General features: G+C 44.0%; 4 protein-coding genes across 5 annotated transcripts; all 4 read right to left on the reverse strand.

Moving 5' to 3' along the window:
* Nucleotides 1-1,062: 1,062 nt before the first annotated feature.
* Nucleotides 1,063-8,865, reverse strand: tspan7b (tetraspanin 7b). The gene is made up of 8 exons (XM_057046972.1): nucleotides 8,705-8,865; nucleotides 4,318-4,506; nucleotides 4,134-4,208; nucleotides 3,945-4,040; nucleotides 3,562-3,717; nucleotides 3,366-3,449; nucleotides 3,146-3,231; nucleotides 1,063-2,916 (listed from the first exon to the last, which is right to left on the reverse strand). Exons 1-7 carry the CDS (start codon nucleotides 8,768-8,770, stop codon nucleotides 3,163-3,165), a joined length of 735 nt encoding a protein of 244 aa, XP_056902952.1. The 5' UTR covers nucleotides 8,771-8,865; the 3' UTR covers nucleotides 1,063-2,916; nucleotides 3,146-3,162.
* Nucleotides 8,866-9,297: 432 nt separating this feature from the next.
* Nucleotides 9,298-16,619, reverse strand: LOC130532739 (katanin p60 ATPase-containing subunit A-like 1). Its single transcript, XM_057045597.1, has 11 exons — nucleotides 16,494-16,619; nucleotides 15,869-16,042; nucleotides 15,540-15,700; nucleotides 14,823-14,985; nucleotides 14,595-14,719; nucleotides 14,412-14,517; nucleotides 11,732-11,890; nucleotides 11,525-11,651; nucleotides 11,298-11,429; nucleotides 11,081-11,207; nucleotides 9,298-10,670 (listed from the first exon to the last, which is right to left on the reverse strand). The coding sequence occupies exons 2-11, from the start codon at nucleotides 16,028-16,030 to the stop codon at nucleotides 10,472-10,474; spliced, it is 1,461 nt and encodes a 486-aa protein (XP_056901577.1). The 5' UTR covers nucleotides 16,031-16,042; nucleotides 16,494-16,619; the 3' UTR covers nucleotides 9,298-10,471.
* Nucleotides 16,620-18,748: 2,129 nt separating this feature from the next.
* On the reverse strand, nucleotides 18,749-20,286 carry zgc:101559 (Ras-related protein Rab-33B-like). Of its 2 annotated transcripts, none has more exons than XM_057047185.1 (2): nucleotides 20,011-20,286; nucleotides 18,749-19,715 (listed from the first exon to the last, which is right to left on the reverse strand). In XM_057047185.1, the coding sequence occupies exons 1-2, from the start codon at nucleotides 20,266-20,268 to the stop codon at nucleotides 19,275-19,277; spliced, it is 699 nt and encodes a 232-aa protein (XP_056903165.1). In that variant the 5' UTR covers nucleotides 20,269-20,286; the 3' UTR covers nucleotides 18,749-19,274. The 2 variants fall into 2 exon arrangements, with proteins under 2 accessions (XP_056903165.1, XP_056903080.1); XM_057047100.1 differs by having other exon boundaries at nucleotides 18,749-19,721.
* A 67-nt stretch (nucleotides 20,287-20,353) lies between these two features.
* On the reverse strand, nucleotides 20,354-25,753 carry LOC130532809 (katanin p60 ATPase-containing subunit A-like 1). The gene is made up of 10 exons (XM_057045714.1): nucleotides 24,157-25,753; nucleotides 23,846-24,006; nucleotides 23,098-23,260; nucleotides 22,875-22,999; nucleotides 22,692-22,797; nucleotides 22,081-22,239; nucleotides 21,874-22,000; nucleotides 21,647-21,778; nucleotides 21,430-21,556; nucleotides 20,354-21,086 (listed from the first exon to the last, which is right to left on the reverse strand). The coding sequence occupies exons 1-10, from the start codon at nucleotides 24,316-24,318 to the stop codon at nucleotides 20,888-20,890; spliced, it is 1,461 nt and encodes a 486-aa protein (XP_056901694.1). The 5' UTR covers nucleotides 24,319-25,753; the 3' UTR covers nucleotides 20,354-20,887.
* Nucleotides 25,754-27,286: the final 1,533 nt, after the last annotated feature.

Below are 27,286 nucleotides of genomic sequence, written 5' to 3' on the forward strand. Positions count from 1 at the left end.
GCCGGTAATTTGCGTAACGAGATTGGATCAAGCCCCGTTAGCGTGATCTCCCCAAGTAACAGCCTCTCTTTTCCGTCTCAACGCCACGTCCCCCCGTCTTTTTACAGCGAGGGGACGGAGGACGGCGGCGCGTGTGTGCGCATACGTGCGGTCCCCGGCTTAACGATTTCAATCACGTCGTCGGCTCCGACCGCCTTTGTGGGGCCAGTCAAGGAAAGTCAAAATAAAAAAAGCCCCGCAACCCTGTGTGTGTGTGTGTGGTGTGTGTGTGTGTGGTGTGTGTGTGTGTGTGTGTGTGCGTGTGTGTGCGTGCGCTCGCGCGATGTCTCGTTCCGTCGTTTCCCTTCCGCCACATAGTTCCGTTTTCTGCCGGTACCAAAGCGCCACCAAGCGGACGCGGAAGGATCTAAACAATTTCACGATGTGAAATCAGAGCGTAGTCTCAATAACATCACGAAATACGGCAGTTTTCTTGTTTTAGTGACTAAAAACATAAATCATTAGCAGTCAAAGCACATTTTACATGTCACCAGTGACTGGTTGTTTATATGGTTTGACTTTTATTATCATTGTTACTGGGAATTCTTTAGAATTACCTGACTGCAGTTGTTCAGTCATAACATACTGGATTCAGGACGGGGTAGGACGAGTCGTCCCTGACTGATTGATACTCTGTGGTTTTTTCTAGGCCGGTATTTTAGTTTTTTGTTCTCTGTGTTAGTTTCTGATGATAATGGCAGAAACTGGTGACCCCCACTGGTTGTACTTTCCCTGTCTATTTTTACCACCACTACTACTGCTGATGTTGTTTCAGCCCACTTTCTTTAGAATTTCATTTTAAATTGTATATCTTGAGCGTTTTATTAAGTCTTTCTACTTGCTGAAACACTAATATTTGGGGGGGGGGGGGGGGGGGGGGGGGGGGGGGGGGCAATAAAAATACAACCTCTCAGCATATATGGATCTATACAAATGCGTTTGAGGCAAGATGTCAACAGTTGAAATGAATACAAAATGACCAAATTAGAACATGTCTGTAATTAAAACAGAACAAAGCAAAACTTTAATTCTATATTTTATTGATAAGACCACTGATGGTGACTTAGTCGATAGCAGACAGTTGGGTGCAAATCTTTTTGAGTGCCGAGGGAGCTCATGTATAAGCAGGATGGTATAACAATTTATTATTTACAAGACAATAATAGGTCAGAGAAGGAAAATAAGTTTCAGTGTTGGAAAACCTACATTCGCTAAAGAATTCGACAGATTTAAATCCAACTAAATACTGAACAAAGGTGAAGATTTAAGGACCGACACACTCTCTCCATCAGACACACACATACACACCAGAGAGAGAGAGAGAGAAAACAAAGCATCTTGCTGAAACTGTAAACGTAACCAGACCATAATGTTACACAGCTAAATTCAACAGCTACAAGTTTCACATTACTGTCAACAAAAACACCGGCCACAATTTTTTTCAGTGTGATTTTCCTATCAAACAAATACAGATTAACAGCACAAAGTGCTGGATCAAAACTGTGACGCACATTGTTTTAGAATTGTAGAATGAGAAACATTACATCATATAAATTACATTTCTAATAAATATCTACAGATTATGATCATGATAAGATGTTATGCACTACACATTACTTCTGTAAATACTACACTGTTAGCGCCTTTTACTACATCTGTCGGTCCTTTAACCTATTCGACCAGAACGATACGAGCCCGATCAGCAGGATTATTGGCGTTTTACTGCCCTCTTGTGGCCATTGTTGGACATTTTTAGGGCCCGGACCAAATGTCCAGCAGGGGAAACAGCAATACAGCATTTATACACACACACAGTCAGTTCTTCAGGTGGAAGTTGTCACAGTAAATGTTTTCTGTTTTTCTGTTTTCAGAAATTTCCTGTCACTTGAGACCGTGACATAAAGGATTTTGATACTTGAAGCGCAGCTGTTAAGAACAGCCAGAGGTGCGTTTCCCTTTAAATGCAATTTACAGCCTAAAATCTGAATATCACACCAGCATTTTAAACTGGAAACTATCACAGTGAAACTAATTTGCGCCAATTAAAATTTCATAGTAAATGAACTATGTGAACTGTATGATCAGAATTGTTTTAAATCAGGGTTAAATGATACTGGGGTCAACATCATAGCACTGGCCTTGGAGGGAACTATCAGCACTGTCAGGGAGTGATAGAGTGACAACACTGAGGATGCTAATTACAGCACATCAGCTGTGCAGCTTTATAATTTTGTGACCACTGTTGGACGATAAATTGATTTAGATTTGGGGCAAAACTCTGATGGTGCCACTATAATTTAAAAAAAACAACAACTGTGTCCTCTACAGGCAAAAATAATCCCTCTCATTATTCTGCTTTGTCATCTTTGTCTGTTTCCTGTTTCCATATTAACCCTAAAATATCGTTGTTGGTAAATTCAGTTCACAAAATATTACGACCATAGCAATATGCAACAGTAAGCCATAGCAAAGTTAAATGCAAAGCTAAAACGTAAGTATTACTTTCAGGCTTCAGTAAAATGTGCGACCGTACAGAGATGTGCAGTGGTCCTCTGAAGGTCTCTGATGACGCTGCATGCATGTCAACTGGACCGCCTCCTGGAACCTGCACATTATAAGCAGTAGGCTGCACTGATCCAAAATATGCGTAAATGAGCAACTTCTACGCTGAGCAGCGGCGCGGCACAGAATGTTTCGATGCATCAGCGGCGAATCAAGGAATGGTGCTTTACAATAAGGTACATTTAGATATTACATGAAGACAACAGGCAGAGAGACGAGGGGGGGGGGATTCCAAATCAGACATGTAATATTTGTTGAGGGAATTTACTCTTTGTCGTCTGTCAAAGCTCTTTGTATCTTTTTGTCTTCATCTCCCTGAAAAATCAAACAAGGAAGAATTGAATGTGTATGAGAGACACCGAGAGAAGGTACTCTAAGACTAGCACTTAAACCTGAGAGAGATGTTACTGAAAACACTAAAACTCTCACTAAAGGTGAGAAAAAATTAACAATCTCTCATGGCCATTAAAAATGTAAAACAACCATTTTAATGCTCACATGTTATATGTTGGCCTGTTACTATGTGTCTGTAAATGTGCCTTACCTGCCACATCACATCAGCTAGACCATCTCATACTGATTGGCTGTGATGATCCTGGACAGACAGCAGGCCAGCAACATGCCAATCAGCTGATGAGAGCAGAAAATACCGTCGGATTATTCCATTATTCATCATTATGAGTTTGCAATCACATTGAATAATGTCAAATAAATCATAGAATGAGACCCGGGTGGCTTTTACGAGCATTTGCTCCATCTTTTACCTGTGAGAAAGCGATACCGAACGTGACTCCTGCAATAATGGCCATGTTAGTTTCCATGAAGGAAGTGACCAGCTCATAGCAGCCCTAAACCAGAGGAGCACAGATTAGTTTGCAGGCACGATGCCGAGGCCGTGGCCAGTGGTGCAGCTGGAAGGAAAGGATTTAAAAAGCAGGGCGAGGGAAGTGCCTGACGCACCTGGTGGTAGACCTTGCTCGGGGCCACAGTTGCATTGCGAAGGTCTTCTTGGTTGCAGTCAGAGGAGTTCAGGCAGCAGCTGGCGGGAATTCCGTTGGATGGGTAATACACACTGCCCAACCAACTGGTGTAGTTGTACACTCCACAGCAACGCAGCTTGATTTGAAAGAGAATCACATTTACTTTGACAGGCAGTTTTATGATTTAATGTAGGCAGAAATGAGTTCTATCAAGGTAAACAATCCATTCCCAGCAACACCCGCTAAACAGCAACAAGTCTAATTTAAAAATAAATAAAAGCACAACACCATAAGTGACCAGAAGGCTTTCATATCTTATCATGGGATGTATAAGGGGATGGGTTCATCATTAAGAAGACTTACCCTGTGCTGCAGGTTATCAACCGCGTGGCTCACCTCGTCCTCAGCGTTGTAGTTGAGGACAGCGTCATTGTATGTCCTGTAAAAGGTTCCCTTAATCTGCAGCACAAAAGCACACGTCACTTCGCAGAGATCCTTTTACAGGGCATTGCCGTCGGGCAGAGGGCGTTCAATTATGCAGTGCGTTCTGACCTCATGACGAAATACAAATCCGGAGATACCAGCCACCAACTCAGCGAGGAAGACGAGCGAGAGAAACATCGCATACTGCAGGGAGATAAGACATGCATTTGCACACCGACGCACATCAAACAGACATAGATCACATGATTAAGGTGCCGCTCGTCCTGCAGCGAGGCTTTCCTCGGCCTCTCACCAGCTTCAGCATCCATGGGCTTCCTCGGCAGGTGGCAAAGCACCCAAACAGGCCAAAAACAATGATGACGGTTCCTGTGCCAATGAGGACATACGGGGCGTTGGTGGAGTTGTCCGCTATCAGGGAGATGTATGGGCCCAGCATCAACTTCCCCCATACTCCCACTGCAAGCAGGATGGCTCCTGTTATCTAAGTATGAGAGGTGGAGAGACAGACGCAAGAGCGGGAAGGTAGTTAGCAGAACGGAAGCGGAGAAGTGGTGTTTATCTCTGCGACTCACACAGTGTAACAATAGATGCGTTTTATCGGCGTGATGAAGGGGAGAGGGAGGAAGTGGTAACAAGAGGCGAGAGGAATAAGACACAAATCGATAGAAGGTATGATGGTGAGCAACTGCTTTATGCATCAGCCTGCTCTCATGCCCAAGTGCCCCCCCTCCATAAAAAAACAACCAACCAACCAAACAAAAAAAACGCACACCCACCCACGCAGATATGCGTCAGAGACGCTTTTGATCTGAGGCGAGACGCTTCCTCGCTTCGTCCCTCTTAGCATTTCAAATGGGCGATCCGGATAAAAGAGCGCGTTGTCCAGGCTGCTGAAGCGGCCTGTGTCTCAGCTGGGTATGTCTCGCTGGCACTGGGAGGGGACCTGGGGGGTGGGGGGTGAGCGTGCTGATGACCTGACTCTTGTTAAGGCCAACTCATCCGCTCCCCTCCGATAGGAGATGGCTCGCCGCGATGCAGACTGGCCCTCTGGGCCGCACAAAAGCCTCTGTGTGCTCAGAACGGGTCAGACCTGGCGAGAGGAAGCTCTCGAATGGATCAGCAGCAGGAGGATTTCTTCCGTTTCAGACTCCTGTTTCTTCCGTTTCAAGATTCTGCAAGACTGTAATATCCTCTGTCAGATTACAGGCCGGAGCGTCTGTCTGTAGGTTAATCATTAACATTCACACTTTGCCCGATGACAGGACGTGCACAGAATGAGTGGCCAAAGGTTACTGACGGGACTGATTGTATTTTGATTGCTGTAATCTTCTGGATGTGTCTATGAATTCAAAGTCTGTTGTTCACATGTGGAATACAGCTCCTATTTTAAAGGGAAAAACCTATTTTCATCCAAACGTGGGCATTATTTTCCATGTAAACTGTGACTCACATGGTCAGTGGGTTCAGGTGAGATAAGACAGTTTAGAGGAAAACAACACGTCAAGAACTCGGGCTTGTGGGGCTGCTCTTCTCTCATTATTGGGATTCTTAGTATTACTACAGAAAATTGTTCATGTATTTAGCTCTTTTAATAAATCATCTACCAAAATGTTTTTCAGATGTTAGAAAGTATAAAGCACATTCCAAGCGTATGAACCCTTCAGAAAAGGTTTTATTCATCTGGAAGTTTCTGCTCTCATGCCTTTCTAATGGTTTTAATGCGTAGCTGCGGGTTCTGTTATGCAAGAAAGTGTGGGCTTTGTTGATGACTTGTGGGCGGCAAGATCCAAGATGAAAAAAACCAACTCCTTAGTGAAGTGATGACTGACAGAGTGGAACCACGAAGAACTTAGCAACATAAAATCATCTCTTTAAGCTCTATAGCACCTCATCACTCTCAAAACGTGAAGACCCCATTCACTCCAGCAACTGGTTAATTTCACCTGTCAACCTGGTCCACTGTGTGGATAAACTATGATTTAAAGAGTCTCTTAACATCACAAACACCAAAATGGTTGGGCCTAACAGGGGGGGGGGGGGTAGAATGGTTAAAGTGACGTAAAGGACCAGAAGCCTCTCTGCTGCTTCACGTCTCCTGTTGAATCCTAAAGCAATGCTCCTCTCTGGAGCCAAGAAACACCCCCCACACACACATTTTGAAATTCAAGGCCAGGCCGACCATCCCGGCTACAGCACAGGCCCCCTCCCCTCCTCCCCCTGCCCGACACAGAAACAGAAGGTGCGATGACAAAATATGCTGGCGAGGACATCATGCAGACTCTGCCACCTGCTCCGCACTTAATCATCCCGCGTCTCCGTGTGTCCAATACTGTAGATCTTCGCACTTAAGACATGATTTTCCACGACAATCTGACGACAGAGGATCCGAGGCCTGTCGCCGAGGACGCTCCTAAACCTCCACTCTGTGCCAGGCGATCCCCCCGCCCAATTTCCCCCTCAGGCTGGGAGAGGGCCACAGAGCCACGGCGATGGTGCACAGTCCTGATATCTGAAACCCGATAAACAAGAAGGCAGCACTACGAGACGCAGGCCAGACCTGACTAAATATAATAGTTCAGCCAGATACTCGGCACAGCGCTCCTAATGTTGCAGGAACAGCCCCCTGGAAGGCTGATTTAAACAGCTGAGCACTTCTGGGTTCCCACCTTGTGGCTTCAGTCAGATAAGGTTGGAAAGTGGAGTGAAACAATGGGAGAAGGTTTTTTTTCCCCTAACAGGCCAACGTATCAAGTTCAGGTTTCAAGTTTATTTTATTTATAGCCCAAAATTACAAACATCTGGGCATTACAAGCGGCGCTGTTGTGACAGCCTCTTTCCTTAGACCCTTGAACCGGGTCAGGAAAAACTTAAAATGGGAAAAGAATATGGGCTCATTAAGCAGTTGTTGGAGGGAGCCCCAAACAGGAAGTATCCGTTTCTGTAGGAAAGGATGCATCTCAACGATAAGAATTGGCGCTTGTTTTCCAGCTCGGCTAAGGTTAAGGGGCGTGTCTCAAAAGTCTCTATGTGTATTTGAGTTTCAAGAGACCGTGTCCCCTAAGACACCCATCAGAGAGAGACGACGTACAGACCAACGTGTGTCCGTTGTGGCAACCCAAGGCTACTTTAGGGGCCGTACATTAAGAACTGCATTATTTAGTGTGTTGTTCTGACTTTTAAACACACAGGTAGACATGTCTCAGACTACTGGCAGCAACAACCAATCTTATAAATCAATAAAAGCACAATTAAGAGGAAAGACGTGATTTGAGACAAACTGTCCCCTTTTCCCTTTTAATATGTGGGTGAAGAATCCAGCCAGTCAAAAATCCGTCTGCCAGTGTACTGCTGAAGCATACAACAGACAATCACTTTGACATTTTGGGAAATGGACATTGGACATCCTGTGGCACTGGGACTCGGGACACTGACAGGGGACTCTTTGTGTGGGGCCTGTTTTGCAATCTTGCCGTAACCTGAATATTCAGTTTTATTTGAGTCTTGGAATTTTGAAGACCAGCCTTTGTAAAATTCCTTAAGCAGTTGATGAATGGTTCAAGAATTTTGTCTCCATTTTGTGGAATATAATGAAGCAGCACCATTTGATCTCACTTCTCGCAGAGTTTGAGACCATCATCCACTGCAGGTCAATACCTGAGAGTGAGCTCTAAATCCGTGTAATCAATGGAGCCATGTCGCTTTAGCGATTTTAAAACCGCTGCTTTACATCAAGTCGGAAAACCTATGGGTAGAGGTCCAATCACTTATTGTGATGTCAGAATTCAATCACAGGGATCCAAACACATTAGTATATTTCCACAGGGCCTGCAGAGAAGCCAGATTGCATATGTATATGTGTAAATAGTCACTTAGGTATGTTGTATCTCTTTTCCTGTTTTGTATTTAGTCTGTATATTTGCCTCAAAACAACTTTTCTGAGAATAAAAAGCTTCCGATATTTTTCTGTCTCTTGGACAGAATATTTAAAAATAGTTTTGCACCATTAAACAACAAAGTAATTTGAAGAAGCCCTTACATTGTGTAACATACAGATTTGGGGTAATTAAAAAACATACCTAGGGGACAGAGTACAATTTATTTTGCAATATTAGACAATGAAGATAAAAATGGAGGAGATTGAAGGCAAATTTCTTCTGAACAGCTGATGTATTTAGTATATAATTGTATATAAAAGTAAGGAGCCTATCAGGTGCATGGTCACTTTAAATGAAGCTATGTTGACCAAATCTACCTAAAATGGGGCCTAAATCCACAGGAAGGGACTATAGTTCTGTTAAATCCAGCGCAGTGAGATGAGCATCCTTCGGGGGTGCTACATGACAACAACCAACATGCTATGGCGCGCGCGCGCGCACGCACACGCACACAAAAAACGCCCAGCAGCCAAAACATGTGTTTGGTTCACCTTGACCAGCGTCACGACGCAATTTCCCTTCTTAAACGCCACAAGTGGCTACAATAAGGCCTTTATCGTCTCCATATGTCCACAACAACACCAGTCCTTCGGTGATGCTGTCGCCGTCCACCCCTTCGTCGCGCACGCAAAAACACACGCACACACACACACACACACAACAGTGGGGTTAAAAAGAACCACCGACGGACTGCGACTGTTGACAACGCGCACACACAAACAACGACCGTTGAGGGACACGTACCCAAAACACGAAGGAATAGACGATGAGCAGGGTTTTAAGGCAGGTGATGACCGGTTTGGTTTCCATTGTGCGGCGGACGTCAGAGCTGCTGTGCTAACGGAGAGCGGAGAGGAAGCGTCTGTGCGGGGGGGGGAGCAGCGTGTGTGCGGGGGGGGGGGGGGGGGGCAGCGTGTGTGCGGGGGGAGCAGCCGCAGCGCGTCAGCGGATCTGGGGCGACCCGCACAGGCTGAGCTGCAAAGGCGGGCTGGGAATCCGGAGAACGCGTGATGTTTGGACACGCACACGCACCTAAACACGTAAACACGGGGCTGCCTTTGCAGCAAAGCCTCCCTGTGCAGTAGTTAGATTAGCAGGTTTTTTAATATGCGTGAATATGGACAGAGGTACGGCTCCTAACTGTATCCTAGGAGCTGGGATTCACCACTGGGCCTGCAAAGTAACGTCACATGACAAACTCCTGCAGTTTAAAACGACGACCCCGAACCCGCCGGGCGAAAGTGAAAGCATAATGCTCTGGTGAATGTGTCAGGGGGGAGCTAATACAAGTGTGCCAGCAGATTACATGATGTGAAAGACAGATGCAATAAATAGGACGCTTTTTAAAAAAAATTTAGTGCAAAATTTAAAAACACAGTTACAGATGTGTGGTAACGATGGGTCGGGGAGGTCATAATCGTGTGGTTACAGATGAGGAAAAACAGCACTAATTTTATTACGTAAACATGAGAATTCAATGTACACTTCAGACAATACTTTAGGCTTAATAACATTAGACAGCCTCATTAAATAAAAGTCGCATACAAAAAATGTCCATTGTGACATTACATTGCAGTGCCTGTATTTATTTCACCACAGGCCTGATGCAAGAGTCAGCAGTGCTAAAATGGAAGCATTCCTTTGTTGCCACATATAGAAAAAGTCTGAGTGGCAGCAAATGACTGCTAGTTAAGCTAGAACGTTCTAACCCAACGAGAAACACTTCTTGATTGATCAAAAAAAAAAATCATCTAATGAACCCTGGTAGTTGTTGAAGACAAAAAAGTTGTGGGAGGTAGGTTTATCAGAAAGAGACGGTTATGTTATGACAAATGATGCTTAGAGGAGGCCTATTCAAACATTCATTAAAACATTCCCTGGTCTTGTTATCTTCTGTTTTTCTTCAGTGTTGAGTTTGTTGATTCTATCAGTAGCTCGGGGATTGATTGTGTGACGGAAGAAGCAGCAAAGGGCAAAATTTGCAAGAAGCCAGTAGAAGATCTTCCGCTGTAGGTCTCAGTGACTCACCCTCCACTGAGATGAACTCATGTAAACCCTGGTAGCTACTGTATTACTAGTGGCTAGTACACACTTTAAGGAACATTAACTGTCTAGTGCAACTGCAAACAGGTTTACAAGCCAACTAGTAGATAGTAGTTCACTAGTGAACATGTTGACTCCATCGAGTTTACCAGTAAGGGCCAAGAAGGTTTAACCTAGTTAACTAGTGGGCATGTTGGCCTTCGCTAGTGAACAAGTCACAGAATTATATGCACTTGTTAACTGGTGAGCTAGTGTGCATTCAAATCTGATTTCAGGGATACGTTAAATCCTCACTTCTCTTTTTGTAGACTTTCAAAAGCATTGAACAAGGGAACAGACCAGTGTTTACATGAGTTCATATAAACACTGAGGTGGGACAACTGAGACCTACAGCATAAGAGCTTCCACTGCCTTCTGATGTGGTCGCCCTCGCTGCTTGGTTTGTCACTCAATCAGTAGATTGTTCTTTTACACGGACCCGAATTCTGCCATCCACGCCTGGTACTTTTCCAGGTCTGCGGCAGAAACAGATTTAGAGATCTTTGTGAGCGTAATTGTAAAGTCCTCCATAGTCACAGGCATCTGAAGCTCATCTTTGGAAAGGGCCCGGATCTCCTCCGGGCTCAGGCCTTGGATTCGCCTTCGCATCGCCATCATGGAGGCGTCTCTGATGAAGACAGCAGAAAAGGGAAGTGTGTGTGGGGGGGTGTGTGTTAATCTTTGCATGGAATTATTGCGACATGCAGTTAAGACTCTCACTCCTCTCAGAGTAAAAAAGTCTCCTTTTTGATTGATGAAAACACAACTGTGACGAACCAACGAGCCTAGAACAATTTAGCAAATAGCTACTGTTCCAGTAGAGACCTGATATAACAATCACAGTAAAACATAGGTTTAAATACAGTAGTTATACATTATCATAGATAATATAGGTGATAAAACTTCATTTAGATCATTTATCAAAGACAACAATTCAAATTTCGGCCTGAAGCTGGCCCGACATTCATCCGTCTTTAAATCTGAATAATTTGTATTATGAAAATATTTGAATGCTAATCAGGACACATGTGTTCTCACCTGCAGACATTGGTGATATCTGCTCCAGAGTAGCCCTCGATCTTCTCAGCAATCAGATTCAAGTCCACATCATCAGCCACTTCCACTTCCTTCAGGTTGATCTTTAGAAGCTCCACTCGGCCCACAGCTACATACACCCACGCACCAAATGACCTCTAGTCAGACTGGGATTGGTACGTGCCACCTTATTTAGACCACTATGATGACCATGGCTCACCTGAGGGGAGAGGAATGTAGATCCTTTTCTCTAACCGTCGGCGCAGCGCCTCATCGATGTCCCAGGGAAAGTTGGTGGCAGCGAGGACCATGACCATCTTAGAAGGGTCCTCATCCTGAGTGTTGCCCATACCTGATCGTAAAACAGAAGCAGCAACATTAAAATCTGAATGCGTGACGCAACCAAAGTCAGTCAAGGGTTAATGGTTCAGATAATATTGCACTCACCATCCATCTGAACCAAAAACTCAGACTTTACTCTGCGGCTGGCCTCATGCTCATCTGAGGTCCCTCTCCTGCTACAGATGGAGTCAATCTCATCTATGAAGATGGTTGTTGGTGCATAAAACCGAGCCTAGGACACACTGAAGTTTTAACAGATGCTGGAGAATGCCGAGATATTCACGTCACTGTTCTACATGTGCAGCGACCGACCATTTCAAAAAGCACTCGGACGAGCTTCTCTGATTCGCCCCTGTATTTGGAGGTGAGCGTGGAGGAAGACACGTTAAAGAAAGTAGTCCCACATTCTGTGGCCACAGCTTTGGCCAACATGGTCTTTCCTGTCCCAGGAGGGCCGACCATTAGGACCCCCTATAAAAGAAAATCAATTTTTAAAAAGTTACCTCACAAAATACATGCCTGAAATGTCATTTTCACCATTAATACCAGTACTTTTATTATATGCTTAAATTTAGGTATGAACAAATGAGCATTTTAGCAGATTAAATTAAAATAAAAATTGTCTACAGTGAGAATCACATTTTTTTTGTATTTTTGCATTCATTCATTTAAGTCACTGAACAAATTTGTAGATTTGGGTATTTATTCAGCTGTGCATACAAATGGGATTTCAATTCATAATTTAAAATCTTTCTAATATGATTTCAATGGGTGCAAATAAAAAAAAGACAGAAACTAAGAGCTGGAGGAACTTCCATCTCTGCTTGTTCTGTGAGGCCCCTCTGGAGCAAGAGGGTGGCCATGATCTACGCCCCATGTGCCTGGGTCCTGAGCACCCGTGGAAGGGATTTTCAGGCAATCCCTACATGGACTGCAGCGGCTTGTCTTGGGGATTGAGGGCTGCCAGACTGGTGGAGGTGGAAGGTCCAGGCGATGAAAGTGACCTCCCCCCATTAGAACAGGCGCCTCTGGTCCTCCAGGGATACTCTAAGCGTCAGGCAGAAGCTACAATAGTTGCCCCTTCCAGGAAGAAGGCTGACCATAGCAGGCTGTCATTGAAGGTGATGGAGTTATCAGCTCAGTTGGCCCAGAGGAGTTCCGCTCTTACTGACTGCCAGCCTGATGTCCCCCTGGGGGAGGATGTGATATCTCTACACCAATGCCAGTGCTGATATCCGAATAGGATACGTTCTTCTTGGCAGCTTTAGCTACCCACATCCATGGCTATGAGGAAGATTCAAGAGATGTGGATCCTCAAGTATCTGAACAGTGCTACCGCACCATAGCTCATAGTTCGGTGGCTGCGCTGGAGACCAGCTCCATCTAGGCTATTATGCGCATGGTCCTAGGGCAGCCGCACATGAATGTGCTAGCAGAGCCAGCATCCGCAAGCACCTTTGTCAGGTGCAGGCCATTGTCTTTTTCTGTTCCCTAATCCGAGGACTACCTGAAAATGTAAAGGCTTTTTGCAGGGATACTAAGGCCTGCTACCATCTCTCTGGAGATGGCACTTAGTGATGCTAGGTGCCCTCACCCCCAGTGTCGGATCACAGACAACCTTCTCACATTTGCTTAATGTATGGAAGGCTCCATGCTGCATTTCATGTTGGCCTTCTGAGCTTCATTGCAGGTGGGAAAGTTACTACTGATTCTGTCACTTTTGACATGCCTCACAGGAGGAATTTGGCTTTATGTCCAGAGAACTGGGCTGAATGATGGTCATCCTGGTATGAGCTCGTCTCCAGGTTTAGCAGTCACAGTCAAACTTGGGGAGGCAGCCAGGAATACCATTTGCAGCATCCTGGTGGACACAGGGAAGCACTGGAATGATCAACTCATGCAGGACAGACCAGGCAGCAGCTTGCAGATCTTAGACAAATGCCTCCTCCTGACATGTCTCCTGCTGGGGGCCTGCGTACCACCGCCAACCCATGCCCGCGATCCCTCCAGACAGTCTCAAGAGACTCTCTGCCCCCCTTTAGGACTACTAGGGGTCGGGGGCAGCAGATGTCCTGCAAACTGTGGCACACAGAACATGGTTCAGGTCCCCTGACATCAAGGATGTTTACTTCCACCCAGTAGCAAAGGCAGTTTCTTTGCTTTTTCTATCGAGGCCACCACTGGCCGTTCAGGGTGCTATCCCAAGGAACCGGAACTGTGAGCAGTTCACATGGTTCTTAGGCACTTACTGCTAGATTTGAGCGGCAAGCATAGCCTTGTGCCTTCAGACAACACGTCGACAGTGTATCATATAAACCATTAGATCGGGACCAAGTCTGCGTGGCTGAAGAAGCGAACAGGGACCGCTGGGTGGCACCCTGCCTTGTCAGCCTTTGGGCAATATATCAAGGGGAGGGTCCACAATGGGTGAAGGGAACATCCTCGGATGAGTTGCCAGTTCATCGCAGGGCCCTATATGAGCATTTGTGTGTTCGGTACCTTGCTCAAGGGTACCTTGGCAATGCTCTGAAGGTGTTTGGACACCTTCCCCTACTACCAGAACACCTTCCATGTTTTGTCTGCCCTGGGACTCAAACATCTTTATTTAAAAGATATTTTACAACATAATGAAGAAAACCTGGAAATTCAAAGAAAAATAGCCAGGGGGTCGACTGTGTTAGAGGTCACATCCATTATATCGTTAAACTGACTTACACACTAAAACAGACTATATGTTTCATTTACAGTTGTTTTTGATTATGGCGATGGTATATTGGGTTTAAAAAACAATACAATACTTGCCATTTAATAAAGTTTTCTCTTTTTATGCTGATATAATCAAAATAATCCGTCACTGGTGAGAAGGAAGACGGTGCAGTGTACAATGTGAGGGAGTCATGTCAGCCATCTATATTTTATATCAAAGGCTTCTATTTTTTCTGTAATATATTATATGAAAATAAATTCTGCTCAGCATCTTTGTGTGTTTTACCTTCCAAGGACGACGAATGCCCTTAAAGAAATCCGGCATCCACATAGGGAGAACCACAGCTTCTCTCAGCAGCTTTTTGGCATCTTCCAGGTCAGCGATGTCATCCCTAAAGCCCAACCAGAGAAATCCGTCAACAGGACCAAAAAGAACCATTAGTTGCCAACATCAGCATGTGCATCCTACCAGTGTATATTTGGGTTACGTGACACAATATCTCTCTCCAATACGTCTACCAGGTCACTGTCATATCCGGCACCATCAAACTTCTTCAGCTCTACATCTCCTGGATCTGCAGCCCCTTTCTTTCCCTTTTGGATTAAAAAAAGCAAATCAATCAATCATTCATTTATTTTTTTTAGCCATCTATATGTTAATCCAGTCACATTATCAATCAAACAGTAGTAGTCCGACCTTATCGTCTTTGGCCTTGAAGCCTCGGGCGTCCTTGAATCCTGGTCGTTCTGGTTTAGAGTTGGCCTGACCTCGAACTCCAGCGCCTCTATGCTGGAGACCGGGGGAATCTCTCCGCTGCTGTTTTACCCCAGTGCTGGGTCGCTTCAATGGAACAGGATTCCTACACAGACGGAATCAAGAAAAGAAAATATACACATGAGGATGTTAATTTCAAGTGAGTCACATATACATTCCAGGTGCAGCAATAGCATTAAACCAGTTCTGCTGTTTCCGCTATGATGTCACACAGTAAATCATGGTTACTCACAGACTCACTTGTAGAATTTAAAACGTCTCTATGAACTGTGTGTGTTATATTACAGACTCTAATGCAAAGCATGCTCAGTTGCCCTAGTCCATCCGGTTTTCTGTCCTACCAGGTAGAAAATGCTCCAAGGAAAGTTGGGTACCAGGTAAATGCATGTATACGTATCTGGAAGGACAGAAATTCCAGCTGAAGTGTGCTCCTCGAGGACTGGATTTGGGCACCCCTGCACTAATGGGTTTCATTCTTCTTAAACGTACTTCTCTTTTAATACATTAATTGGTGCCTTTGCAGTGTAGAGAGACGAGGAAACTCAGTAACACCTATAATGTTGACAAATGTCTTAAATACTGCTGGGTAAAAGGGAAATGGGTAGCGGTTTAGCAAAGTTTCAACCTCTGCACAAATACCTGTGTTCTGCTGGGACTGGAGGGGGCCAAACTACTGGATCTTCGGGGCTCCGCTCCAACTGGGAGGCTAAGGAGTCATTTGGCTTCTCAGACTTAAAGCTCTCAAGTGTCCCTGTGATGGATTTTACCTGCTCATACTCCTCAGTCAGCTCCAGTCTGATCTGAAAAGAAGCATCAGGAGTCCAGTTTTACACCACAACACAGAAATGGGTACCTGCTGCTGTGTTTTGATAACTTTAGACGTTCAAGACGTTATGGCTGACAGATATCAACTATTGACCATAATGGAATATAATGTATAATGTACAGACAGGGTGTTGGTAACTGACCTGCTGCCATTTGACCTTGACTGCAGGGTCTCTCAGGGTCTGGCAGTGCTTCTGGATCTGCTGTATGACACCCTCGTAGTAAACAATGGAGGAGTCATAACTCCCCAGCAAAGCATATTCCCGAGCCCTCTTGGCGTAGTCGCATATTTCAGCCAAATTCATGCTGAATAACAGCTACATGGGAAATAATATGGTAATGTTGAAAAACAGCAGTTTTTTTGTCATGAATTAATCTTAAATTATGAGCCCAGTCGACCACATGTTGCCCCAACCTGTAAAAAACAAGAGATTCCAAATGCAGGCTGAGCAAGCTAAAGCGGGAGGCTGTGTTCATATCTGAAGGTCACTGCGATAGCCGGTGCACTATGCACCTGACTGCGATTTTACGACTCTTTTCAAATTTTATTGCATTCTTCTACCGGAAAACCCTGTAAATTTCACCGATGCTAGCTTGTGCTAGCTTGCTATCCAGCCCCCAACGATCCCAATCTGTGGTGCAATAAATAACACAGACGCGTCTTAATCCTCCTGGCATCTGTTAAATGCATGCAGACAAAAAACGACCGAATCCATAACGTATGTTCCGGTTTACAAGAGGCGTAAAACAGTGAGATGATTCACATACCTGGATTAAAATCTATTTTAGTGCTAGGTTCTGAATCAGATGTTCTATGGTGAGGAAAGTGTTTCCATGGCCGCAGAAAGACGCCGTGCGAGAAATGCAGAGCGTGCTGCGTTCACGGACTTCACGAAAAGCTGTGATCTTATGCCATCTACTGAGGACAAAAAGTGTTACAGCGCTCGAATAGATGTCTGATTATTCGTGGTGGTATTAAATATGCTACTGTATATAAAATTAGATTCTGTTTTTCTTTTATTCCATCAATCGTCATGCAGATTTGTTTTTTATATTTATGAGCTCAGACCTACAGCTGGCTCAGCTGAGACATCGGGTTGTGCATTCTGCTGAAAAGACTAGTTTAACTGCCACACGCAACATTGAACATTGAAAACCTAAGTTTACATCTGGATTACCTCTCAAACTGGGTGAGATGAACGGCTGAAGCTATGAAACATGCACACCCTGTTTCAGCTGCACCCCTGACATGCTTAATAATATTGCTATATCTTTTGATGACAAGGAGCTTCAGTTTTAAGACCAGTTGCTCTCCTGCCAGCCTGTTTTCTGCCCCTTTTCTTTGGTTGGCCTTCACGACTTTGTTTCCAACTTTGAAGTGGAATGAATTCATATCCTTACAAGACCCAAACTCACATATGCTCCGTCACACTGACCAACCATTTGAACCAAACTCTGAGGGTCATCTGAGGTTCCTCTCCAGATGGACTCAGTCTCATTGTTGTTGGTGTGTAAAACTGAGCCTCGGACACTGAAGTTTTAACAGATGCAGGAGAATGCTGAGATATTCGCTTCACTGCACGTTAAAGGACGTATTCCCACATTTCTGACAGCTGATCTTATGTCTACAACAATAATAATGATATAATAGTGATCACTGTAATAATAGCAATAAGAACTCTAACCTTTTCTATCTTTGAATTCTTTCATCTGTCTGTGCAAAGATAAGTGGTTTTGCCTTGGCAGCTCCAAATGTAGACGTTAAACATCCACTCCGCTCATCTGACCTCAATCCCTAATGTGTTTAGGTAGCAAGGGAGTTAACTTTTGTCCTGATATATTAACCACTCATTACGGAAGGAAAACTATCTAATTAGGTCCTTTGACCAACAGTCTGGCCATTCCAGTCCTGTGGGCTGTGTTGAATCAGAAGACACCAGTGTTAGCAGAAGCGCTACTGCCAGCTGGTTGCTCTTCATTGGTAAATTTAGCATTGACGTCTGTCTGTCCTCCCGTGTCAACTTCAGTGTCACAGGTCCAGGTAGTTTCTGGCCCCTTTGGAGCCACAGCAACATTTGGAACTAGGTTGACTCAAGTCGACCTGGTCACCGACTATTCCCCCCACATCTTAAGGTCTCTTTTTCTTTATGGCTCTTCTGGCAAACTCAACTCGCGAGACCTCATTAAGGGCGAACATCTCGAGAGGAAGAGGGGTGCGGCGCGTACTAGTGCACACTGGGTAATGTAGTGTAGTCATTGGAGTATGGCCGTCCGCCAAAGGCTAACATTTAAAAATGCTCAGTACCGGCTAAATTAAAGCACTTAAATGTCTACAGAAAAAACGACTGAATCCTCAACATACATTCTGCTGTACAAAAAATGTTAAACAGTGAGATGAATCGCATACATGTATTAAAATCTCTGTGCTAGGTTCTGTGCTGAGGAAAGCGTTTCCATGGCGGCAGAAAGACGCCGTGCGATGAATGCAGAGCGTGCTGCGTTCACGGACTTCATGAAAAGCTGAGACCGCCTGCAGTCTACTGAGGACAAAAAGTCTTACAGGCCTCTAACTGATGATTAATAGTAGGCTAATACGCTATTAATTATGCTATTGGCGATTCAATTGTTTTTTTTTTCGTTTTTCTTGTGGTTCAAAATCCTTGAATGAGTCTTGCAGTCCATTGAGATTTTTTACATTTATGATCCAGACCTACTTTTATTTACTATAACAGAGAAAAATTACCCATAATAAATCCTGATCAATTGGAAATTTGTGATTCGATGTAGACAGTCAGATGCTCCTGATGTTTTATTAGTCTGTTGAAGCAGGTGCCATCTTCTTTAGGTCCCAGGCATCAAGGCTAAGGAGGCCATCAGACTGAACATACTGACCAGAGATGTTGGTCTAATCCTGGCTGGTGGTCCATGCTGCCTATTCTCACAACATTAAAAAAGTTTTTTCTACATTTAACACTCACACAATGCCATGTTTACTTAAAAGGAATCTCCATAATGTTGGAAAGTGGTTGCCAAAGTGTATGCACGTAGTCTTTAATAATATTCAAAGACCAAAAGAACAAATATTGGCATGTTAATTGCTTTTTATATTTTTTGTATTGTCAGGATTTGGGAGAAGCATCAAATCATGCATTTATTTCATTAAACAGAATATTAATTTAAGACATTTTTGTAGAAACACTACAGTAAACTGTTCAAAGTTTTATTTTTTTCTTGACAGAACATTCTGCCTTTAACACTGTTGTGTTATATGGCTGTTTGCATGTAATTGATACATATAGCTAACTGCAGTGTCTACGTTTTGTTCTTTTAATTAGTGCATGTTACGTGCAGTTTCACCGACAAATATTTGGCAAAGCCTTACATCAGGCAGGGAAAAACAGGGAAATGTGAACTGCTCCTGGCAGATTTTATTATTTCAGTCTGTGTTCTCATTGGTTGCTTTCCTAAGCGCTGCTGATGAAGTTTAAGAAGACGTTCATCAACATTATTAATGTATTCCTTCAAAATGGATGTGAAAAGTGGATGAGGTCAGCACTGACAAATGGTTGGTTCTTGTTCCCTCTGGTTCCACAGCTGCATGCTGCTTCCCTCACTCAGCTGCTTCAGTCTCATGGGTTTGTGGCTCTTCAGTCTATAAGCCAGGGTCAGAAAGATGGAGTCAACATGCTCCTTCTCAGCAGGGTCCTTGGCTGAAGTCTCAAACAGTGGGTAATTGTAGCTGTCTGCAAAACACTGTGCCGCTGAGGTGGAGACCTCCCGACGCTCCTTCAGGTCACACTTGTTGCCCACCATGATGCGCGGCACCATCCACCCCACGGAGTGGCGGCTGCACTCGTCAATCCACTCGGGGATGCTCTCGAATGAGGCGAGGCTGGTCACATCGTAAACAAAGATGACAGCATGGACACTGCGGTAGTAATGCTCCACCATGCTTCTCCTGAAACGCTCTTGACCTGCAGTGTCCCAGATCTGCAGCTGGTGCAAAACAGAACCAGAGTTTCAAATGTTTTGAGTGTATTTTCAAATCATTCGGCTGCTGGTATTAGATTCTTGGTGGTTTAGGGAGCATTCGCTCTCACTCATCATGAAGGGATGATTATTTAACAGGGTAGGCCTGTGATTTGGTTCAACTTTAAAACATGTCTCTTCTCTTTGTCTACTTACTTCAGTACCGCCAAAGATTGTGGCATACCTTTCCGACTAAATGAATTGCGGGGTGACGAAGAATGAGATCAAGAGTCTATTTTTTCTTTCAAGTCCTCACCTTTATATTTACCCCGTCGAGCTCCAACGACCTCTCTCGAAAATCAACCCCGATCGTTGCTTCGGGGTTCTCCAAGAAAGTACCCCCGCAGAATCTGTACGTCAAACACGTCTTTCCAACATTTGAATCTCCGATGACTATTATCTTAAAGATCCACGGTTGCGCGCTGTCATAGTCGTAGTGTGAGGAGAGCTCCAGGGAGTCGTCCAGCCCGATAACGGTGCTGAAATCCTCCTCCGGTTTGTTTTCTATTGCCATTGCTCATGTTCTCGCGGTCCAGACGTGGACAACATGGAGATATCGCGAGAACTTCACAGACCGACAGATCACACACAAACTGGTCCATAGTTCGATAGGAATTTATTCCAATTTAAGTTTTAACATAAAGATTTTTATTGATCAATATGTATTTTTCGTCCGTCCTATTATTGTTTTGTTAAATATATTTATAAAATTGTATTGGAAATAGTTTCATATCTGTCACATTTTGAGTTATATACAGTATACAGTACATGGCCATAGGTATGGGATATTGGAGAGGTAAATACGTTTTGAAGTTACTTAGGAGCTGAATTACCAGGGACGGTTTAAAGACAGAGACGTCACTGTTTATGGTTCAAAACAGCCATATTAAATTTTTTAATGTCAATGCTTTCCTTCAAGGGAAATAACGCTAAACTATACCAAATGCAAACCTTTGCATCGTGCACGACACGGGACACATTATACACGAGCTTCAATACAACAGAATAGCAGTAGAGGGCGCTCAAATACGATATATAAAACGTAAACATTGGCATGTTCCTTTGTTCCAATGTCTTCAAGGCTGTCAGAATTACTTTCACCACTTTGGCCCCTCTTGGTAGAAATAATTCTTTTACACGGACCCGAATTCTGCCATCCACGCCTGGTACTTTTTCAGGTCTGTGGCAGAAACAGATTTAGAGATCTTTGTGAGCGTAATTGTAAATTCCTCCATAGTCACAGGCATCTGAAGCTCATCTTTGGAAAGGGCCCGGATCTCCTCCGGGCTCAGGCCTTGGATTCGCCTTCGCATCGCCATCATGGAGGCGTCTCTGATGAAGACAGCAGAAAAGGGAAGTGTGTGTGGGGGGGTGTGTGTGTTAATCTTTGCATGGAATTTTTGCCACATGCAGTTAAAACTCTAAGAACAATTTATCAAATAGCTACTGTTCCAGTAGAGACCTGATATAACAATCACAGTAAAACATAGGTTTAAATACAGTAGTTATACATTATCATAGATAATATAGGTGATAAAACTTCATTTAGATCATTTATCAAAGACAACAATTTAAATTTCGGCCTGAAGCTGGCCCGACATTCATATGTCTTTAAATCTGAATAATTTGTATTATGAAAATATTTGAATGCTAATCAGGACACATGTGTTCTCACCTGCAGACATTGGTGATATCTGCTCCAGAGTAGCCCTCGATCTTCTCAGCAATCAGATTCAAGTCCACATCATCAGCCACTTCCACTTCCTTCAGGTTGATCTTTAGAAGCTCCACTCGGCCCACAGCTACATACACCCACGCACCAAATGACCTCTAGTCAGACTGGGATTGGTACGTGCCACCTTATTTAGACCACTATGATGACCATGGCTCACCTGAGGGGAGAGGAATGTAGATCCTTTTCTCTAACCGTCGGCGCAGCGCCTCATCGATGTCCCAGGGAAAGTTGGTGGCAGCGAGGACCATGACCATCTTAGAAGGGTCCTCATCCTGAGTGTTGCCCATACCTGATCGTAAAACAGAAGCAACAACATTAAAATCTGACTGCGTGACGCAACCAAAGTCAGTCAAGGGTTAATGGTTCAGATAATATTGCACTCACCATCCATCTGAACCAAAAACTCAGACTTTACTCTGCGGCTGGCCTCATGCTCATCTGAGGTCCCTCTCCTGCTACAGATGGAGTCAATCTCATCTATGAAGATGGTTGTTGGTGCATAAAACCGAGCCTAGGACACACTGAAGTTTTAACAGATGCTGGAGAATGCCGAGATATTCACGTCACTGTTCTACATGTGCAGCGACCGACCATTTCAAAAAGCACTCGGACGAGCTTCTCTGATTCGCCCCTGTATTTGGAGGTGAGCGTGGAGGAAGACACGTTAAAGAAAGTAGTCCCACATTCTGTGGCCACAGCTTTGGCCAACATGGTCTTTCCTGTCCCAGGAGGGCCGACCATTAGGACCCCCTAAAAAAGAAAATCAATTTTTAAAAAGTTACCTCACAAAATACATGCCTGAAATGTCATTTTCACCATTAATACCAATGCTATTGAGGATAAATCTGGTTTTTAACATGTTGGGATGAAGTACTGCCAATAAAGCAGTTGATAACATCAGTGGATTCCATCATCATCAAGTAACATTTAATTTAAATGTAGTCATCTCGCTTGTATTAATGTATGGCAGTCCAAAGATACTTTCAGTAAGTTTCAAATTGTTTGTCCCACGATATCAGGAGCAAATTATTAGGAACCATAAAGATTGTTCAGTGAATGTGTTTACTGAGCAACCAACACATATTTGAGCGTTGAAACTCTATGGAAACATTTAGGCTGGTGAGAAGGAAGACAGTGCTTCTATTTTTTCTGTAATATATTATTTGAAAATAAATTCAGCTCAGCATCTTTGTGTGTTTTACCTTCCAAGGACGACGAATGCCCTTAAAGAAATCCGGCATCCACATAGGGAGAACCACAGCTTCTCTCAGCAGCTTTTTGGCGTCTTCCAGGTCAGCGATGTCATCCCTAAAGCCCAACCAGAGAAATCCGTCAACAGGACCAAAAAGAACCATTAGTTGCCAACATCAGCATGTGCATCCTACCAGTGTACATTCGGGTTACGCGACACAATATCTCTCTCCAATAAGTCTACCAGGTTACTGTCATATCCAGCACCATCAAACTTCTTCAGCTCTACATCTCCTGGATCTGCAGCCCCTTTCTTTCCCTTTTGGATTAAAAAAAGCAAATCAATCAATGTTTTTTTTCTCTCGCTGTCTATATGTTAATCCAGTCACATTATCAATCAAACAGTAGTAGTCCGACCTTATCATCTTTGGCCTTGAAGCCTCGGGTGTCCTTGAATCCTGGTCGTTCTGGTTTAGGGTTGGCCTGACCTCGAACTCCAGTGCCTCTATGCTGGAGACCGGGGGAATCTCTCCGCTGCTGTTTTACACCAGTGCTGGGACGCTTCAATGGAACAGGATTCCTACACAGACGGAATCAAAAAGAGAAAAACTTACACATGAGGATGTTAATTTCAAGTGAGTCACATATACATTCCAGGTGCAGCAATAGCATTAAACCAGTTCTGCTCTTTTCCCTATGATGTCACACAGTAAATCACGGTTACTCACAGACTAGAACGTCTCTATGAAGTGTTTTTGTTTGTGTTATATTACAGAGGCACTATACTCTAATGCAAGGGTGGCTAAGTCCAGTCCTTGGGGGCTCTCTACCAGCTGGTTTCCTGTCCTACCAGGCAGAAAATTCTTTCTCCCAGGAAAGTTGTGTGCCACCTGGAAGTGCTGTACATCTGAAGGACATAAATTCCAGCTGAAGTGTGCTCCTCGAGGACTAGATTTGGGCACCCCTGAACTAGAGTTTGTAAAACTTCATTCTTTTTAAATGTATTTTTTAAATTCATTAATGGATGCCTTTGCAGTCTAGAGAGAAAAGGAAACTCAGTAACACTCATGTTGACAAATGCATTAAATACTGCAGGAAAAAAGTGGCTGGGTAAAAGGGAAAAAAGTCATTGGGGGGGTTAGCAAAGAAACTTCTGCACAAATACCTGTGTACTGCTGGGACTGGAGGGGGCCAAACTACTGGATCTTCGGGGCTGCACTCCAACTGGGAGGCTAAGGTTACAGTCGGCTGCTCAGACTTAAAGGTCTCGAGTGTTCCTGTGATGGATTTTACCTGTTCGTACTCTTCAGTCAGCTCCAGTCTGATCTGAAAAGAGGCATCACAACACAGAAAAGGGTAACTGCTGCTGTGTGTAGATTACTTTAGATGTTCAAGACGTTATGGCTAAGAAAATAGCAACTATTGACCATAATGGAATATAATGTATAATGTACAGACAGGGTGTTGGTAACTGACCTGCTGCCATTTGACCTTGACTGCAGGGTCTCTCAGGGTCTGGCAGTGCTTCTGGATCTGCTGTATGACACCCTCGTAGTAAACAATGGAGGAGTCATAACTCCCCAGCAAAGCATATTCCCGAGCCCTCTTGGCGTAGTCGCATATTTCTTCCAAATTCATGCTGAAAAACAGCTACATGGGAAATAATATGGTAATGTTGAAAAACAGCAGTGGATTTTTTCCCCCCACGAATTAACATTAAAGTATGATCTTAAAAACACATGTTGCCTTAACCTTTAGTAAAGACCAGATTCCAAATCCAGCAAGCCAGCAAGTGAATGGCTGTATTTATTTATGAAGATCATGGTGATGGGCAGTGCACTATGCAACTGATTTTGATTACAACTTTCTTTCCAATTTCTATTATATTGTTTTCCAGTTACACCCTGTCATCTCAACGATGGTAGCCTGTGATAGCTTTCTAATAGGCCCCCAACAATCCCAATAATTGTGGCAATAAATAGCACACATATCCTCACCCTAGAAGCATCTCTCAAAGCTATGCAAACAAAAAATGACTGACTCCATAATGTATGCTCCGGTTTACAAGAAGTGTTGAACAGTGAGATCATTGAAAACTAAGTGTTTTGACTCATATGTTCTATTTTGAGGTGCTAATTTTGGGTCTGATTTGCTTTGGTTCCGCCTCACAATGATGTCAGAATCTAAACACGCCACGAAGAAGTCCTGGGTTCACCCCTGGCCTTAGAGGTGTGGCTTTTCTCTGCACAATAAGGATCTTCACGAGTCCTGTCTCCCTGTGGATTGAACTGAATGGATTGCCATGTGCTCCGAGGCTTGGCTCTGGAGAGTCAGGTCTGTTGAGAGAGTATTTGGTCTATTGTTCTGGAGAGAGACCAGACTATCTGCACAAACCTGTCGGTTTGTTTGGCCAATCACCCATTGCTATCCAGGTTATGCTTGACCTGATGAAAAAGCAAGGTGAGGCTCTCATTAGTATAACTCCCAGAAGTGATGCAAAAAAACCCTCCTGATAACCTCTGCAGGTCAACATCATCAAATGTTACTAACAGCTCAGCGCCATCTGTGGGTTTGGGTCCCCAGGTTGTGAAATACTCCCAAGAAATGGGGAATTTTGCAATATTTTTACTACAAACATCCACGAGGTGATATACCCGGATCACAGGCAGTTTCTGAGAGTTGCATTCAAAGGCAGGGGCGATGACTACATGACTCTGCCATTCAGCCTGTCACTGGGTCCCTGCACCTTCACCAAATGTGTCAGGGTTGCATTAGCATAATGGACCAAGTAGAGGATTGGGCTCAAGTTGCAAGCTCACTAACACTGATGCATATCCAAGCACTGGGCTTTTCAATCAATGTACAGAAGAGTTCAATGATCCCAAGGCAACAGTTTTGTTCCATTGGTTGGGCATATGCGAGCACATCTGCAAGGGTCAGGGCTGGCGGCATTTCGCCAGTCTTGCTCAATGTCAGTTGGGACAGAATGCATTTCCAAATAATTTCGCAGCTGATAGGCAAAATGGCATCAGTGTTCATAGTGGTTCCATCCGTTACAGATTTGAGCATTTCCACACTGGTCTCACTGGTTCTGGACACGGCATCTCTTCCATGCAAGACGGTGATAACACCATGATCCACACATGTTCCTAGTCAATTGATCCTGGGACCAGACTTTCTCTCCTGAGGTGTTCCCATCTATGGTGGTGCAAATATGGCGCTGTGTTGGCAGGGTGGAGGTGGGTGCAATTGCCTCCACAGCAAACATCCATTGCCTCCTGTTCTTTTCTATAATGGACTGTAGTGAACCCACGGGGACGGATGTGTTAGTGCACTTGTTGCCCAACACTCTGCTGTATGCATATTCCTCAGTGGAAAGGATTTTGTTGGTGCTAGAGAGGGTCCACCAGCAGGACTGAAATGTGCCTCTATTTATTTGCTCAACTGTGGATTTGTTAACATTGCTGTTGGAGTTACTGGATAATGGTCTTTTGTATTATACAATTTATTTGGCAGCCATATCTAATGGCCATGGTTAAATAAAGTGATGTCATGTGCTCACCCTCTTACCATGTGATTCCTGAAGGGATCAGTAGGTTAAAGCCTGTAATTAAGCCCTTTTTGCCTCGGGTAATTTCGATTATTTTGCTAGAGGCTCTTTGCGGTCCTCCATTTGATTCAATTGAGTCTGTTGATACTGCTGTCAGTTTGGGCGTTACCAAGCACTTACCTATGATTCCAGTTGAGAAGATAGGCACATGGACACAGTTCTGTGTTGTCTTCTTTGAATGGAAATTATATCACTGACCCAACCTTTACCTGTAGTATAGTATATGGTACTGCACAGTAGTAATAGAAGGTCACACAATATCATAGACTGCTTTATGATCAAAGCACATTGAACCTTGGAAGATGATGTATCCTAGTCCCTCAGAGCCTTTGATTACATGCTGTTTGGTCCTGTTTCTGCATGAGCCTGGACCAGTCCTGACTGACTTGTTAAAACAGTCAAGCGTGCAGTCAATGCCAAATGTACATCATTAACTTCATTTGTCTTGACAGAACTCTACTGTTTTGTTCCTAAATGGCTACATACTGTATAACTGATCCATAAACTAAGGTGCAGTCTCTAAAAAACTTTCTTCTTTTAAGCAGTGCATTTATGTGAAGTTTTTGAACTACAAATAATTGTCAATAAAAAAGGGAAAAGGCTAAAAGGACATTCCTGATTTCAGTCTGTTGTTCATCGGTTGCTTTCCTAAACACTGCTGATGGAGTTTGAGTAGACCTTCAGCTGTCCTGTCAGCTCTAGGCTTGATTCAGGGAAGAGGACATCCCCGCCTCGTATATTCTAGTCAATGTTTTGATGCACATATTCACTATGGCATTGTTTCATTTACAAAGATCTTGTATTGCTGACGGGAAAGTCGGACCACTATGCAAATTCTTCTCCAGCACATCCCAAATGTTCTCACTGGGATTAAGGTCTGGCCTCTGTGATGGCCAAACCACGCGTGAAACTGACGTCTCATGATCCCTGAACCCCTCTTCCACAATTTGAGCCCAATGAATCTTGATATTGTCATCTTGGAATTTGGCTGAGCCA

This window comes from Takifugu flavidus, chromosome 1 (assembly GCF_003711565.1).
Source record: "Takifugu flavidus isolate HTHZ2018 chromosome 1, ASM371156v2, whole genome shotgun sequence".
Classification (NCBI taxonomy): domain Eukaryota; kingdom Metazoa; phylum Chordata; class Actinopteri; order Tetraodontiformes; family Tetraodontidae; genus Takifugu; species Takifugu flavidus.

What these genes read in the sequence shown, in the direction of transcription:
- LOC130532809 (XM_057045714.1), bottom strand. Translation starts at nt 24,318, where the DNA reads ATGAATTTGGAAGAAATATGCGACTACGCCAAGAGGGCTCGGGAATAT. An exon ending in GTTTTTGGTTCAGATGGATG is followed by an intron (nt 21,779 to 21,873) that starts GTGAGTGCAATA and finishes TTTTACGATCAG; the next exon opens with GTATGGGCAACACTCAGGAT. An exon ending in GATATCACCAATGTCTGCAG is followed by an intron (nt 21,087 to 21,429) that starts GTGAGAACACAT and finishes TGTCTTCATCAG; the next exon opens with AGACGCCTCCATGATGGCGA.
- zgc:101559 (XM_057047100.1), bottom strand. Translation starts at nt 20,268, where the DNA reads ATGGCAATAGAAAACAAACCGGAGGAGGATTTCAGCACCGTTATCGGG. An exon ending in TCGACGGGGTAAATATAAAG is followed by an intron (nt 19,722 to 20,010) that starts GTGAGGACTTGA and finishes GTTTTGCACCAG; the next exon opens with CTGCAGATCTGGGACACTGC.
- LOC130532739 (XM_057045597.1), bottom strand. Translation starts at nt 16,030, where the DNA reads ATGAATTTGGCTGAAATATGCGACTACGCCAAGAGGGCTCGGGAATAT. An exon ending in CCAGTCCCAGCAGAACACAG is followed by an intron (nt 14,986 to 15,539) that starts GTATTTGTGCAG and finishes CCGTCTGTGTAG; the next exon opens with GAATCCTGTTCCATTGAAGC. An exon ending in GCATTCGTCGTCCTTGGAAG is followed by an intron (nt 11,891 to 14,411) that starts GTAAAACACACA and finishes TTTCTTTTATAG; the next exon opens with GGGGTCCTAATGGTCGGCCC.
- tspan7b (XM_057046972.1), bottom strand. Translation starts at nt 8,770, where the DNA reads ATGGAAACCAAACCGGTCATCACCTGCCTTAAAACCCTGCTCATCGTC. An exon ending in TCTATTCCTTCGTGTTTTGG is followed by an intron (nt 4,507 to 8,704) that starts GTACGTGTCCCT and finishes TCTCATACTTAG; the next exon opens with ATAACAGGAGCCATCCTGCT. An exon ending in GCCCATGGATGCTGAAGCTG is followed by an intron (nt 4,209 to 4,317) that starts GTGAGAGGCCGA and finishes ATCTCCCTGCAG; the next exon opens with TATGCGATGTTTCTCTCGCT.